The sequence below is a fragment of the Coloeus monedula genome (genome assembly GCF_965178545.1).
Source record: "Coloeus monedula genome assembly, chromosome: 2".
Taxonomy (NCBI): domain Eukaryota; kingdom Metazoa; phylum Chordata; class Aves; order Passeriformes; family Corvidae; genus Coloeus; species Coloeus monedula.
In genome coordinates, this window is record NC_138782.1 from 64,975,736 (window position 1) to 64,993,203 (window position 17,468).

The window sequence follows — 17,468 nt, forward strand, 5'->3', positions numbered from 1 at the left end:
ATCTGTTCAAAAAGGCTTGATCTGTTAGCATCAGTCACATAACTCAGCCTCAGAGATGCTGTCCCAGTAAAGCCCACTTTCCTGTATTCTAAGTATTTGAGTCATTGCCATGGTTTCAGTGGCATATTTGCCTACAGCAATAAAAAAAAGAGGGCTGAAATTCCCTGTGAGAGAAATACCTGTGAGACAAAATAAGTAATTAAATTAAAGGAGAGTTGTTGCCAGTGAAATGAATTCACACTCAATTACTTTTCACACCTTGCCAATGAATGGACCAGAGAAGGAACAAAGACTTTTCCTGGGAGTTAGGTTAGTACCATACCTCACAGGACAGACCAGAATAACCCAATGGGCAGTCACATTTCTCTATCAAATAAGCCTGAGGAGCCATCCCAGACACAGGGCCACCTTCAGCAACTTCCAATGAGATCTCAGAAATCCTGAAAAAAAGGAGCAAACACCTCTAATGAGATTAGTCAAGCACTAACTCAAACCCAGTTACTTCACAGTCAGCTGCCATGGGAGGAAACAGTCTCATTTGGCTGCTTGTAGGATTCTTGATCTACAGGAAACAAACACTGGTTTCTGCATCTCCCAAGAAATTACAAAGTTAACACCACCTCTGGTCTCATTTTCTAGTTCTAGGCAACAGTATAACTAACTAAATCTGCAGCTTGAGTCTATCTCTTTCTTTAACTTCTTTTGAGCCAAACTAACAAAACAACATACAAAAATCCATATCTGATTCTTCATTTGGAGGGGACTCATTAAGAAATTGAAGTCACATACTAACTAAATGCAGTTCCAGTTCATGTATCTCAGGGGTATAGCAGTAAAATTGTTCTCTTAATGAGCTTTTAACGAGGCAACTATTTAAAAAATAAAATAAAATCTATCCTCAGAAACTAAAGCAACCTAGCAGACTCTAGAACAGACTTCAAAAACATTGGACATTTGCCTTTTGGGCAGAAATTTTAAGATCAGTAGCTAGGTATCATTTATCTTTTTTTTTTTTTCTTTAGGATTATTTAGACATATGAACAAACAATTTAAAGCAAACATGAAATCCTACTACAGAAGCAACTGCTAATAACAGTAAGGGATATATTTCTAACATTTTAACTTTCCAAACATTTGTTTAATTGTAACAATAATAATAATTATGATGATGATAATAAAAATAATAAGTTCTCTGCCTCCCAACCACTCCTTGTCTTTCCAGCATGAATTCTGACGGCTAAAAAGGGTTGAGTACATCATGGACAAAGACAACAAATATAAAATCTAATGAAATACACTTAATCCTAATGTATCACAATGCTGTACTTTAAGCTTACTTCTTTAATTTGGGGATTTGTTAGTTTGCTTAAATGAATGCTATGATCTGGAACACCTATTGCCTCAGAGAAACAAAAAGTGCAGAATAGTGTAAATTTTAAAGTTTCAAATATAATGCTAACCTAAGATAAAATGTCAAAGATTGTCTGACTAACTGGCTGAATAAATGTCAATAATGCGGGAAGAGTCTGTTCATTAAGTGTCTGAGCACAGTGCTAATGGAGAGGAGCTCACAGAGCTGCTCACCTCTTCCTCATCCTCACAGCCTGTTCATCTACTCCCAGACCTTGATTCCTGAGGGGCTGATGCTGTTCTGCTCACTGGCATATAGGCACCAATGTCAGGATGAATGGAGGAAAAGCAAATGCCCACCACTGAACTAGGTGAGAGTTTTGTGACTGAGCTTACATGACCAGACCCACGTTTCTTGATAACCTTGTGTCAATATAAAAATCCCCAAAGCAATCTAGTAACTTAAACCCTGTGCTCTCTTATTACCTGAAGAAAGGGGTTCAGTTGAGCAGGGAAATCGAACAAAAAAAACCCCAAGCAAACAAAGTCAGGTCAAAACAGAAGACTGAAACTAAAGAGGGCAAAACCATTCAGATCTGATATGTCAACGTAAGGTTACATTAAAATCTCTGTACTTTTAATGGGAAAAGAAAATGAAATCTGCCTCTCCATCATCCTCAACACTGAGGGCACAGTTGAAAAACTGTGTACTGTCATAAAGCTGTATTTAGATAAAAATACACTCTAGGGACACAAAGCTACCTATTGTTTGTGTGAAAAAGTTACTTAAGGAAGGTCAGGCTTGGTTGAGTTTTGGAAAATGTCTATTAGGCAGCAGTCAAACAACTGCTACCTGATCACTGTTGGGAATATTGAAATAATTTGCGGTGAAATTGAAAGCATACTTCAATTCAAGGAATTTATTATCACAGCCCTCTTGCAAAACAAAATCTAATAAAAGCAGTGTTTCCATTTAGAGTGTCGAATGTGAAAATGAGGGCAACAAAATGAACAATAAAGGAGAAAAATGTTTGGGTTTGGATTCCGAGCAGAAACCTCTAAATCACAAATAATGCTGCAGCTTTGAAGCAGAAACAACATTAGCATTGCTAGTAAACTGTTTAGCTAATAGAGTGATAACACTAGAATGAAGTTATTTTTATGGTCCCAACTGCTGCTGCTACTTTGACTTTATTTTAAAGTGTTTTTCCTGTAGTTTGTCACTTAACCTGCAGCTTTTAAACTTTGCAATTGAAATTAAAGAACTATTAAAACCTAAAGAAAAAGTAAAAATACTTCATATATGTCTTTTCGTCCTCCCATCCACAGATTCTTTTGCTTTATATATATTTTCCTACTATGCACAGTCAGGTGAAAAGAGAAGCTTTACTAGTTTAGAACAGAGCCCCTATTTGGAAAGCACAACACACTCTATTTAAACAAATGTTTTATTGTAAGTCACTTAATTCAAGCATATCTTTAAATTTGAGTACAAATATTGTTCTTTAGAGGGTCTCAGTTTATTTTTAATAAAAGCCTTCTCATGCAAGCTAATATTCCACTAACCTTTAAAAACATTTTTGGGGATTTATTTTGTAGTCTTATGCAAAACTTCCACTGAAATCATTCAAGGTGCTAACTTGAAAAAAAAAAATAACGTATTCCTGCTATATTCTACTTAAAGTCTCAGATGCCATATGATAAATGTTAAGTTTGTAACCAGACAGATCATAAAAATCCATTGTAACATAAGCGCCTCCAAAGTCAAATACAGAATTATACGCAAGGTTATGACTTTAGAGGGAGAGTTACCAGGCAGACAAGATGAACTGTTTGCTAAGCTCTGCTGTCATAAAATGTCACATTCTGAAATGCCATACTGTAAAAAATATGTTCTGGTTCTTTAAGTGATACCTTGCAAACCTGCCTTGGAACTGAAAAGTCCTCCCCTGTTCTGCTCTCCTCATTACTGGGCAGCCTTGATAAAACAGTGGAGCATTACAGTGCAGGTCTAGCGGAGTCACAGGAGACACGCACACCCCACAACAGAATCAGCTTTGCTGCCCTAACTTTCCTCTTGATGTTCAAGCTAAGATAGTATTTGGTTTTTGCTTCCACAGCTGAACTAAGAACTGTACTGCTTAGAGGGGAGGGAGGAACATACATGAAACATGAATATGCTTCTCAAATTTTCCACATTGCTTTGGAGTTACCTTCATAACTCTTTTCCTGGGAATCCTAAATGGACTACGCCAAAAATAAATGAAACCAATGTTAAACACTTATGGCATCTGTTACTAATATTTAGCATCTAGCCAGTGCAAGCTGCATGAATACTCTTCTGTAACTTACATCCTTTAAAGAGAGACAAGAGCAGCAACAATGACAATGTTTTCTTTCACACAGTGCTGTGAGGTTGCATGGTATCTGCCCCTACTATTCACCTTCAAACTCCAAAGGCAAGGCTCTTAAGGACATATTTGTACCTTAAAAATCTAGAAATAATTTTAGCCTACCACTTTTATGACAGAATCATAAAAAAGGACCTCTGGAGACCTTTGGAGTTGATCTCTGATTATTCCCATGTCCATGCCAATAGGTTTTGATTGCAAATAATATTGTGAATGAATTATTAAAAACTTTATGCAATAGTCTATGTAATCTTTCCTAGAACTTCTTTACCCCCAGCCGTTTAACTTTCATGTTTAATGTGAATACTTCCTGCTGAAGTTTGAGTTCATTTTTGTTTTTGACTTATCCACCACAGCAACAGAGAACTCATTCTTTCCTTTTTCTCTGTGACAAAATTTTAAGCATCTTAAGGCAATTTCTAGTTTCTAAACATATCTAGTTCTTTATAGTTTCTCTCACACATCATATTTTCTAAACTGCGATGATGTTCACTGATATCCTCTGAGCACTTTAATAATTTTTTTCTTGAATGCCATTAACCAGAACTTGATGCTTAGGCTTTACTAGTGTTGGCTGGAAATAAAAGAGGTTGCTTTTTTCACTTTGCAGGCCATATCTCTTCATATATGCAGATAGAGAACTAGTATTTCTCAACAACAATATTGTTCCTGAACCATGTTCACCTGGCAGTATGTTGTAAACAACAGACTCCTCTTTGAAGAATAGATAACTAAGCACTTGTTCCTTGTTTGTTCAATTGATTGCTATTTTCAGTGTAAAATCTTACAGCTGACTTAAAAGTCAGATTGCAGCAGATTTGCAGATGTCATGCTGCTGCATGATGTCTACTTCAAATTTAGTGTTATCTTTATTTCCTTGCATAACTGATTCATTAATAGATTGAATAGAAAATGTTGAATCTGACCCTAATATATTTAACTTCCCACTTGCAGGAGAAAATTCCTTCATATGCTAACATTTATATTTAATAAATATAAATGTTTTCATAAAGCATCATGTTTTCATAAAGTAGACCTCTATTCAAAAATTACACTAGGTTTGTTTCAGAATGTGTGTGCCTACATGTGTTTTCTGTTCTAGGATCCTGAAAACAGAGATTCTGTTTGCCTAGTGTGATTTAAATCTTCTAGCGCATAAAACTTCCCTCTCCTGTGTCTTCTGCAATGCCAAACACTAATTCCTTCTGCTCTTTCTTCTTAGCAATGGCTTATAGCTGGTGTCATGCATACAAATTCTGCTGGGAATAGGTGGGAGATCTACGAGGTTATCTGTGATTACTGCACTATTTCAGGTCACTGCATGAAAGAGTTACCTGCTCTGCCTCATGATATTGCCATGAGTCGCCTTGATAAGAATGTAATGAACATCATACAACACATTCATGAAATCCTCCCGGGATACGGTTCTAGTTGGTCTTGAGTCATCTCCATAATGCTTCCAGGTGAAATCTGCCGGAGATGTCGTCCTGTTGGGACCTGGGTTACCATGATAGTATTCCCAGGACACAGTGCTTCTGCCTCTTTGGTCATCACCATAATATTCCCATTCATGCTGAAAGACAGAAACACAAAGGACAGATTAGTAATAATGTTCAAAAGAACCGCATGCTTAAGTTTTGGGCTAAAAAAAGCAGATGGAAACGTTACCTCTGTCATCTCTATCTCATGCCTTGTCAGCTGCCCAATCAGAGGGGCAGCCATGTGCCGGACAATAATTCTCGTATTTGTGGGAGGCCCACCTCTTATGATGACTTGTGGGTAGTAAGTGGTAAAACCTGTCTCTTCTCGTGCTTCAAAGTAGATGGCATATTTCAGTTTCCCTCCGTAAGCCGTCAGCTAACAAAGCACAAAAAGAAATTTTATTTTCAATTAGCTAAAAATAAATTCCTGGGAAGGAGCTAGGTGTGCTCTGCACCTATGTGCAGCCTGATGAATGTAGGTGTGGTAGAAAATAGCAATATGTACTTGAGGAACTATCTGGGGACAAAGGCCATGTTCAAAAATACTCATCAACAATTTGTGATTATATTACACTAAAACCAATATGTTCTCTGTTTCCTTATACGCTCCTTGGTGTTCCCCCAAACCAAGAAATATCAAAAGTGCAAAACAAATCATCACAGAGGCGCATATCAACATCCAAAAGGAGGGTTATTTCAATCATTTTCTCCCATGTAAGGTACAAGTGTCAGGTATTTTCTGTTTAAAAAGGAGAGAAACAAAAAAATTGCAAGAGTGTTATATTAAATTTGTGCAGCTTAATTTTTCAAATAACATTTTAATGAGAAGTTTATCCTCCGGAGAAATATAACATAGATATTTACAGATATTAACACACAAAATATTGTTCATGTTACTTTCTGAATTTCCATAATAACAGAGCAAATAATTTTTAATAATGGAATAGCATTTATTTTCTTTTGAAATACCTTCCACTGTGTGAAGACATGCTTATTGGGAGGGAAAAAAGACACTGTAAAATAGTAATATAAGATTAAAAGAAAAAAAATCCATGTCAGTAATCAGTGGAGTTTTAGGTTTACCTTTCGTCCCTCAAACTGCTCTGGAAGTCTCCAGTAAACAGGTTCTGACCGAAGATCCTGCATCACCTGTTCTATATTTGCTACTATTTCAGGAGGCTGGAATGCAATCCCTGAAAGAGTGCTACGCTGAAGCTTTTCATCCACCAGTGGCAGAATCATTTGCTCTGGCTTCAAGGTCACCTATGCATATTCAAAAAAATTGAGAAGAAAATTAACTTTATTTTTCCTCATGAAGTGTTAGTCTTTAAATTCTAGCTCTTTAAATAATTACTTCTAGGTAATTTCATTTCACATCACGAGCAATTTGTCACAAAGCAGTCTTGCTACTCCTTCAGGTATGAACAGTGCTAATAATGACTTTCCCCTTGAGCCTTTTGCACCTTGTGCTCATGTTAACAAAGAATGTAGTAGCACTGGTTAAAATACTTTAATCAGCAAATGATTCCATGAATTTTATCAAAGTGATTTTCATAGTGCTATTTTAGTCGCAGGCCTCTTTTGTTCAGATTGTGAGAAATGTTACCTTACAAAGAGGCAGAGTTCTCATCACCAGTTATTATACATCATGGGAGCTGTGAAACACAGTGCCCCATCCCTTGATACGTCTATGCAATATTCAAGCTAAATGTCCTCCAGGCAATTTGCAGAGAGCGTGGCCTCAGTGAGGCTTTCTGCAACTCTAAATCCAGCTTTACTGAAAATACACGAGGATGCCACTTACATGCTTGTAATTTTCTTAGACTGGTTGACAAAGTCTCATTAGCATTATACTGAAATCATTATTTTGATCAAAAACTGTAGTAAGAGTCTGAGTAATTCTGCGCCAATGGAAATATCACAGGGAATGTGTGAACAGATGCAAAGGGCTGGTATCAATATTGCTTTCTCCCAAAGAGTGAGGAAGACAAAGAAAACAAATGCAAGTAACAGTCATCCCATGAACAAACTGGTCATGAGATAGGAGTCAGGTAATGAGGAATCAACCAAGCCCTGCACTGTACTTTCATTATCCTGGTATTTCCGTTTACAGCAGCATCTACGGACTGATCAGACATGGAAGCACTCTTAACATCGCCAGTCCTAAGTGAGGTTTACTGAGTTTGTATCATAACTGTACTTTACTGTTTAATACTTTACATACCAAGAAAAGGGTCAACACATTTGAATTTCAGATCATTCATCAGCAATGCCTTGTTGTCATATAAGACAGGATTTGCTTGTTTAAACAAGTCTAATGTAATTTGAAGCACCTGAGAGTATCCAAAATAGCCACTAGCAGCTGGCAGAACACAGTCTCACTCAGTTTACAGTTCTGTATCAATTCTGGAATAGATCAGAGTACCAAGTACTAGATGGGACATGGACACACACTTCTTTAGATATGAGCATAAACACAAAAGGAAATTAATTAACAGAAACAAAATAATCAGGAGGTTTAAATTGTTTCTGCTTTGTGCAGCCACAAAGGTCAAAGCACAATTATCCTGAACTGTTGCTGTTAGGGAACTTGATTAAATTTTATAACTTGTCAGCCTTCTACAGCCTTTCATCTCCAGTCTAGCAGCATATGATGGGCAAAACTGAATAATGAGAAAAACTGGGTCAGATCATAATAAATCACTTCATCCACTGGGAAGGGAAAGAGGTAGTACGGGATTGAACAATGAAGGGGAGAATAAGTGCTATCCATATTATATTAAGCAAGAGAGATTAACTTGATTTCAGCCTAAAGTATCCTTATCTAACTGATGCTTGTACATGACTAGTCTGGGGCTTTGGCTGATTTGCATTAGGCAGACATTCCCTCTGTGGCTGGCATTCTTTCAAGCAGAGAGATGACTCACCATACATAGGGACAGAACTAATCATTTTCCATTAGAAATCTCTCCTCCAGAATGCAACTGAGGAGCATGGCAGCAGTCTCAATGAGTGTTTTGTGCTTGCTGTACAGATAAATGGAGACATCCAGTCTACCTTATTTATAAGTCCAGCATAGGTCTCAAGGCTCTCTTCCACAAACAGATAGATGGAGAGCTCTTTGTTTGCTCTGATGGATTGCACCTTTCTGTGCTTGAATTTAAATATAGCTTTGATAAGCTCTTTTTTTAAAAATAAAAGAAAATCCCACCAAAACAGAAAAATCAACAAAGAAAATAAACAGATTAACTGAACTATGGGAAATTTATGCTGGACAACAAGCATCTGTGACCCTTGAATACACCTGGGTAAACCATATGTCATGTACCAGGGATTATGTTGCAATGCATTGGACCGCATAATTTCCCCACATGACTAGCTTGCCCTTTCTTGGGGTTTAATAGCTTTACTTTGGCTGGATGTCAGCTATCCTACCACTCATTTTCTTATCTACTTATTTCCTTTTAATGTCTTGACCCTGATTGTCTAATGGAACATATCGCTCTCACCACTCCTCAAAGCATAAAGAGGAAAGTGATTGCTTAAATGCTTGGCCGTTTTCTAGCCAACTCTCAGTGCCTGGCTAAAAGATCAGCCAGCAGGAAACAACATTATCGCATTACATGGCTCAGCAGTTTCCTACTCACCCACATGCGCATCAGCCCCCTTGCCTCGCTGCACTGGGTTGTCAGGCCAAAGCAATAGCAACTGCTGCAGCCAAGTGGGTTTCTGGCAGAGAGACCAAACGTACCAGACTTGCACCTGTCACAGTGGACACCTTCCACATTAACCTGGAAGAGAGAGAATATTTTTAAAAGGCAAAAAAAAAAAAAAAATCAAGTTTTATTTCAAGATAGCAATAGAAAAAGAAAATCATACTGTAATGATAATAACAGGGTGCAGAGAGAAATAATAGTAAGTGTTAGGAAATATTCAAGGAACTCTCCAGCTTCTTATCACGTGTGTATGCAAACATATGTAATTAATGTAATTAAGGCATTTGCATTTGTATCCACTGAGTACCTCTGAGCAATAGATGCTGACTTCATGCTGAAAGTTGTAAGCACAGAAAAATTAAATGGCACTTTGGGCATGACATGCTCAATAACTGATTGATAAGATAAGAAAAATAAGTTGTTCTGAAATTGCCCATGTTAATCAAGCCTTCTTTTTAATAGGAATTAGCATTGACATGTTCAGATACTTAAGGTACAGCACTAAATGTTCTTGCTGAGAAATGTATTTTAATGGAAATTCTGTAGAGAAAAGCTTTCCCCTCTTCATGATTGTTTTCCACATCATTGAACAGTATTAACAAGGCTGAAATGTTTCACTCTTGTAATGTCAATGCTTTTATTTTCATTTTTCAATTAGTCCAAATAAAAAGCTATTCCAGATAGGGCAGATACACAATAATTTATGCAGAGCCTTTTAAAGCCATTTTCATACTGAAACCAAGGTATTATAAAGAAAAAAAATCACCAATATGAAACCACTGCTTGGTTTTTTCTCCCCACACACCTTTTTTGGTCTCTTGAGACAAGTCTGAGGAAGTCAATCTAAAAAAAATCAAACTTTCCAAAGCTTGTACATGAAATCAACATTATCCCTGAGGACTTACCAGTTTTAACCCTCATTTCTACATGTAACTCTATCAACAATTGTACCTACACTGTATTTAGCTTAGATTTTGCTGCTTTTTGTCAGGGCTGACAATGAGGCTCCTGAGCCTTTGAAAGCTCATTTCTGCAGCTGTAATACCGTGTTTAAATGGGAACAATTACCATTTTATGAAAATCTAGTTTCCTTAATGTATAACTCTTCCAAAAAAGTTACACAAAAGATTAACCAACCCTAGACTTAAATTTAACCTTAGATTAAAATTCTGGGGGAAAAAATTGCTTACTTAATTCAGTATTATTTGTCCATTTTCTCTCATAAACAGTGATTTTTACTTGCTTTGAATTTTGTTTCATGTCAATTGCACTTCCTTATCATTAATCATCAGCTAAATATATACTGTCCATTTGTGCTCAGAGAAACATAGAAGCAACTGTATTATTAGCCTTAAAACAATCAACAAAGAAACACTTTTATTTTAAAATGCCATCAACCTCAACTCTTTCTACTTAATGCTTACAAGAGATACAAGAAAGGTGACAACCCAGAGAAGTTGTGGAGTCTCCTTTTCTGGAGATAGCAGTCCGGACAAAATCCTGATTCATGTGCTTGAGGGGACCCTGCTTGAGCAGTGAGGTGGGAGTGGATGACCTCCAGTGGTCCTTCCAACCCGACCCATTCTGTGACTCAGTGACATGCTGGACCTAATCCAGAAATTGAGCACCAAGATGGTTAGAGGGGCTGCTGCTTATCATGTATCAAGAGAGGCTGAAAGAATTGAGATACTTCAATTTCTGCATTTCAGAGGCTGACACAGGGCAAACAGCACTGAGTTTTATTCAGACAGTCCATGTGGTCAACTCACTTCAGTTTTCTTATGGTGTCATCCTCAAATGAACCAGTATTTGTGAAATGGAACATGATGTTTTCTGTTCAAATATACCAGAAAGATGGGAGGGTGGTCAAGCAGTTTGCACAAAGAGGTTGTGAAATCTCTCTCCATCCTTGGAAGTACTGCCTCAGGAATGTCTGTCACACAAGGCACTGGACTCCACAACCTCCATAATTCACTTCTAACCTAATTTGTTCTACAGTTCTGAGTCTTGAAACTCAGAATTAAGTGACTGATGCCCATTTAACAAAATAATTACCAGGCAATTCAATAATTTAAATTCATCCTTCTATTTTACTAGCTCTTTGTGTCAATACAGACCTAAAGAAGAAGAATGAATCTAAATCACAGAGAGAACCTCTAGAGGTCACTTCTAAAAACCCCCTCCTAGAAGCAAGACTATTATGAATACTAGATCAGGTTACCCATGCCTCTTTCTAGCCAGCTCTTGAAAATCCCCTAGAATGGAGATTTCACATGTTCTGGATAAAGTGTACCAGTGCTGCATAACTCTGACTTTTTTTTCTGATGTCCAACCCAAAATTCCAAAGCTTCCACTTGCAGCTGTTGTCCCTTGTTACATCTTCTGACTGCTATTAGAAAGGACAATTCCATCAATTATTCTTTGAAGTGGCTATATAAGTTGTAATTATATTTCCTCTTATTAGCCTCTTTTTTCGGACTAAGAGAAAGTCCAGCTCTCTCAGTACATCCCCACAGATCATCTGCTGTGAGACTCTTCTCCAGATCCTCTCCAATTTCTCAACAACACTTTCAAATCAGGTTCTAAAACTGGACACCATTTTCGAGTGCAGTCTTACCAGCACTGACTATAGTAAGAGGAGAGCACTGAGTAGATAAGGCCTTTCCCCTGCTCGCCACGCTCTTTGTGATGTCCTACCTTGCAGCTGCATTGGCCACTGTGCTCACTGCATCCAGCTCAGTGGGCAGTTTGCCTTATCTACCACGAGAGTATACGGCTGGTTAATCTTGTGCTTTCCAGCAGGATTGCCAATCAGGATTTTTCCTCACAAAATGTACTGATTCTTCAGGCCATGACACTCCAATTAATGACCTTTCTATTTTCTCAGTCATCAGGCTTTTCAAGAACCCTCTAGACTGTAATTCTACTGTTCAGCATGTCAACCTTGACCTCCTCCAAGTCAACAGTATTTTCAAATGGGCTGATCATGAATTCTGTCATCTGTGTCGCTGATGAAGGTATTGGCTCTGGGATACTCTGCTTGCTGACTACCAACTGCATATCAAACCACTGATTACTGCCCTGTAAGCCCAACAATCCAGCCAACTCTCAAACAGCCTAAGTATGCTGTACTTCCAAGCACAATTCCAAATAAGAATGCTGCGGATGATGATGCCAAAAGTCTTTGCTTTAGGGATCCTGAATTGGATGCAGTCTACTCAGAACAGATACTACTGCAGTGAATTCTAGTCATGAAATTATGACTATTGACTCCCTCTAAGTCAATGTGCTTTGAATTAGCACTGTGGCATACTGTGATTACTGATGAGTTGGCTTTTATTGTGCCCAGCATCTGAACAAGAATTGTACTATGGGGATGAACTGGCAACAGTTCTGTAAGAACAGAAATAAATAAAAAGTGGGGGAAAAAAGCCTAAGAGGATGCTATCCTGGCAAGTGTCAGTATATGAAAAAGCAACTGATAAGCACTTGAGTCTTTCTTCATGTTGGACTCCTCCCACATCAGTTCACAAATGCACTATGAAAACCAAGGAGATTGTTCTGCATATATTGTTTCAACAAGTAAGTGCAAGTGTCAATGAAATCTGAAATAAACTTCTCAGCAGTTATAAGATCAGTTTACAACCTTCATTGTCCTACCTTGCAGCTGCATTGGCCAGAATGATCAATGCATGAGCACTTCCCCTCTGTATCACAGCTCTGTGGATCCGTCCCAGTCAGGACGCACTGACAAGCAACACAGTGTGGATAATTCCAGTAGCCAAACCTGCACTCAGTGCATTTTTCCCCAGAGAATTCAGGGCGGCAGAAGCAACAGCCTGTATTTAAGTCACACTGAGAACTTAGGGCTCCAATGAGGCTGCACTCACAGGGCTGAAAAGGAGAGAAAGAAGGAGACAATTGCAACTGTGCTTCTGAAAAAAAAAAAACAAACCAAAACCCAACCAAAAAGCAATTCACCTCTTTCAAGTATCTGTAAATAAAAAACAGCAGTGAATTTACACAGTCTAAAAATAACATATCTAAATTATAAGGCCAGCAATTTATTTTTATTCAACAAGTATCAAGCATTAGCACTAAATACATTTACAACACTGGTGGGATTCTTTTCAATGGATATTACTTATCACTGATAAATCAGACATTGAAAAGAAATAAACCCAAATGGGTCAAGGACGTTGGAATACTTTGTGGACAAAAGTAACTCAGAAACTACAAGCACTCTCTAAAAAGTATTTTGTATGTAAATTCTCATGTACAGAACACTTTCCTAAAATTTGAATTGCTCAGGAGCAATTAATTCAGTGGTTCCAGAGGAATCTAGTTCAATGTCTATTACTCATCTATCAGACAGGTAACTATACTCTTTGTACAAACAAGACTCCTAGACGACAGTAATTTACACAGTAAGGGCTAGAGATTTAGTCATGATATATTTGGAAGAAAACTTGCTCACAGAGTAAGACTTGCACAGGCAAGTAAGGATAGAAATAGGTGATTTGCCAGGGTGTCTAGATATTCAACACAGAAGTAAGTAGCAGGGAAAACTGCAGACTTCCAAAGAACAGAAGAATCCCTCAGTGCTATTACTGTGGCAGCACTGTACAGTTAATACAGGACACTGGCTGTAATCACTGGTGTGACCAGAATATCATACGGAGAAGCACAGCTTACAGAAGCAAACTCAGTGCCAGCAGCACAAGTTACCACAGTAACTGACATGGATAGACTTGTTAGAATTACAGACACAAAGCTGAAAAAGAGAGGAAGAAAACGTGGATTCAGTTTCTAAGCAAAACTGTTTATTACATGACTACTTAGAGTACCTTTCCTCTGATCTGAAAACACCATTTATAAAGAAAGTGAATATATACAGGAAATATACAGATGCAATCTTTACTGAATGCCAGAGAAACAATTTAACCACTCATTAAATATTAGTCTGCAAGATGACTTCCTAACCTAAAAAATAAAACCTTCTGACAGAAAGAACTTTATACTACAAGATACATTTGAACACAAAGCTTAGACAGAAAATTGTTCACCATTCTCTGAAATAGCTTGGTGTGCAATATCAAAACCTAAATTACAATCAGATTCTCTGTTTGGTTTATGCAGTTTTCTGCAATGCTCTCTCTCCCAGACTTAAAACAGCCTTGGAAATCTTCTACAAAGACTGCAAGCAGGAGATTCACATCTCACTTTGCAGAAATTAGCTGCAACATACTGAAAGAGATGTGGGCTGATAGATCATCATTAATTTAGATGGTGCCATGGAACTGTCATACTAATGTGCTCACATAAAAGACAATCAGAGAATATACTCCAGAGCTCAAACAGAGGTCTTCAACCTCATTAGGCTGGTTTCAGAAGCCAAGAGTCTATATCACACCAGCACCACAGAGGTTTCACGGGAGTTTTTCATACATACAGAAAAGAAATCATTCTTGTCAATTTCTTTGCAGCCTGAGCTACCTGACTAACAGTCTTTAAAGAACAAGTATTAATGGTGTTTGACTAGGTTCCAAAAAGATACAGTTTTCTGGAGTAATTGTAGCAGTACTATAAATCCCTTATCATCAATGAGCACAGCAGGGAGGAAGAAGGCATTTGAATTTTCCACAATGTCCACTGTCACCAGTTTTCGATCTCAACCAAATACTGCGCCCCTCAACTCCAGGGCATTAACAACAGCTTTCATGGCCTCCTTGACATTGTATCATTGTTTTCCTATTTCTTCTCCATTCTCTTCAGATATTTTAACTCTGTGTCAAATATTGGAATATGAAGGATTTGAAGGCTAATGATAAGGTTTATTTCCTCTTTGAACATGGGAATAAAGTACAATTTACAACTAAGGTGGATGTTTCTTTTCTTTTCTCCTTGTCTTTTATGCACAAATTGAAGCCTTCCTCAAGCAAACTTTGAGTACAAATTCCCAGTGGTGTCACCATTAAGGCCAAAGTAAATTTGTCTCCCAAAGGCACTGCTGATTACCTGTAAATATACATCTACATACATCGTTCTACACTGTGGTAATCTCCTCATTCACATTAAACACAGCTGTAATAAAATAAAATAAAATAAAATAAAATACAGCCCAAGCAGGACACTGACTCAGTGTCACAGCAGAATCAACAGGGTGTTTTGTGTTACAGACTGCATACCTGAGACAGAGGATCTGTAGTGCAGTAACAGATTGCCAACATTTACACCACAGTCTCACACCAAAACTTGCAATATAGAGACAAAACATGACTTATAAACCAAAAACTGTGCTCCAGCTATACATTACTGTGAAAGAGGTAATGCACATAGAGAAAATAAAAAATTCACTCACCTTGCAGCCACTGACAATGTTATGGCCCCAGTGATTTGGTGCACATTTGTCACACATCTCTCCAACAGTATTTGGAGGGCAGATACAGCGGCCACTGACGGGATCGCAGTTATTGCCAAAACGTGAACACTCACAGGCTTCATGGGAGACAGAAAAAAATAAAGCAGAGCAAAAGTTATCCCTTTATGTGACATCTGGAGAGCAGATCCTAATGGGGTTAGGATCATTCCCTTGCTGTACAGTGAACTCTCAGTTATCTGTCGGCATGATGGGGCAGCAAAGGTAGGGTAAACCCTGAGAAACTAAAACCAGTAGCAGTGGAACACAGGTTAACTGTGGTTGAAGGAGCTACAATGAGAACAGAATGGGAAAAATAAAGGCACCAACTGAAGAAGTGCAGAGACTTCTGAGATGGTGCACTCTTGTGACATAACTGCAGGAGTGCTGCTATACAATTTCTGGGCCCATGCTGTCTCCTCTAAGCAGCCACCTGAGTGCCTCTGAGCCATCTATGCAGGGAATTCACAGTCTATTTAACCCCTTATACCAACTTGAGAAATACCTTCTGAAACTTCTGCTGCTCTAAAGAGACTTTTCTTAAAGGGCAAAAGAGGTGTTTAAGTTTCTTTTTCCCTTTCTATTCCTTCTTCTTCAGCTTTCCTCTGCCTTGGGAAGACATCAACAAACTGGTATTTCCTCTCCATGGGAAACTGGTATTCTTTGCAGATTATACTAATTAAAAATACTTCAGGTTTGGAAGTGCTTCCATAAGCAGTCTTTGCTCTTAAAGGATTACTAAGTAAACAACTAATTGGTGGCAAATACTGATTCAAGGTATGTAAGTGATAAGCAGTTATGGGGCTCATGACACCCAGGTGACTGAAACAGCAGAACTGGTGTGTGGTTGTTTTCACACCCACCATGCACATAACCCATGAGGTCAGAAAAAAAGCATCATCAACAAACTGTGACTCTCTGTGTGATAACCTGTTCCTCGGGCTGTTTAAAGGGCAACATAACTTTGTTACTGAAGGCTTCATTTATGTTCTTTGCCTTTACATTGCCTTTGCCTTTTCAATTCAGATTGAAACTAGAAAACAAACATGTGCAAAGATAGAACTCCTATCTATAGCCCAAATAAGAAGTGACCTTTATTTTTCCCCACCAATGCCTTCAAGATAAGGTAATTGATGCAAAGAAGACAGCAAGTTTTGCCTCCATCATGCCAGGCACACAATGTGTTGTATGCTACTTATGCTTACTTTCGTACACTGTAGCTTGAAGAAGTTTCAGAATAAATCTCACTGGGAGACTGAGGCTTTCAGATGTGACAGCTCTTCTATGGGCTTCCAGGCCTTACACAAAATTGGCTTAAAATGCATGGAGGGGAAGGAGATACTGAAATATTTTTTTCCATTTTTACTTTTATAATTATTTTTCAAAATAAGAGAGAAAACCACAATTGTTGCAAGCAATAGTGAAATAGAAATCTCTTTTGTATCTTTGCTGCTAGAATGTCAACACTGACAATGCTTTCAGGGTTTTCTTTGGCTTTATGGATTTATATTGCACAAGAAAAAAATCAAATTATATTCTTTTTGGATAAATGCTAGATAAAAGAGGTCCAATATTTTATTTGATACTTAACTGTCACAATGGAATTAAGTTTTCTGTACTTTTCTTTCCAGCATGATTTGATATACTTCTATTAAATTTCTGATTTTCTTTGTGATTCATAATTTAATTCTTATTTTTTGTCATTTGAAGGAATACATAAGAAGCCTACTAAAAATAAGTGTGGAAAAAACAGCACATTGAAAACAGGATTTCTCTCCATCTGTTCTATTAATTTTGAAACTTTTAAAAATCTGAATTTTCTGAACATCTATAGCTGCAGCTGTTGCTTTAAACATTTGATGACCACAGGCTGATAAATTTCTATTTAAAATGTTATCTGGATCTACAGTACTCTACCATTATACCATTGTTTCTTAAACTCTGCCACTTCAAAGTTTGCCAAGAGAGCAGTTAACATTTTAATGTGCAATTTCATTAACAGCCCTCTCATTTTCCTTCCCCAACTGTAGTTATCAACATTTTGTCATGTTTCACAATAGTGACATGTTTTTAACCTGTGGAATGTTAGAAT

At 37.7% G+C, this 17,468-nt stretch overlaps 1 protein-coding gene across 8 annotated transcripts in view; it reads right to left on the reverse strand.

Annotated features, from left to right (window-relative positions):
• The window catches only part of LAMA2 (laminin subunit alpha 2), a 344,213-nt gene that overhangs the window by 100,525 nt on the left and 226,220 nt on the right, over positions 1–17,468 (reverse strand). For all 8 annotated transcript variants that reach the window (XM_082302950.1, XM_082302949.1, XM_082302947.1 and 5 more), the window contains 7 exons: positions 15,320–15,456; positions 12,619–12,852; positions 8,890–9,033; positions 6,326–6,505; positions 5,430–5,618; positions 5,096–5,334; positions 323–440 (listed from right to left, as the gene is read on the reverse strand). In XM_082302950.1, the coding sequence (XP_082159076.1) occupies positions 323–440; positions 5,096–5,334; positions 5,430–5,618; positions 6,326–6,505; positions 8,890–9,033; positions 12,619–12,852; positions 15,320–15,456 (1,241 nt within the window). The remainder of the gene's footprint in view (positions 1–322; positions 441–5,095; positions 5,335–5,429; positions 5,619–6,325; positions 6,506–8,889; positions 9,034–12,618; positions 12,853–15,319; positions 15,457–17,468) is intronic.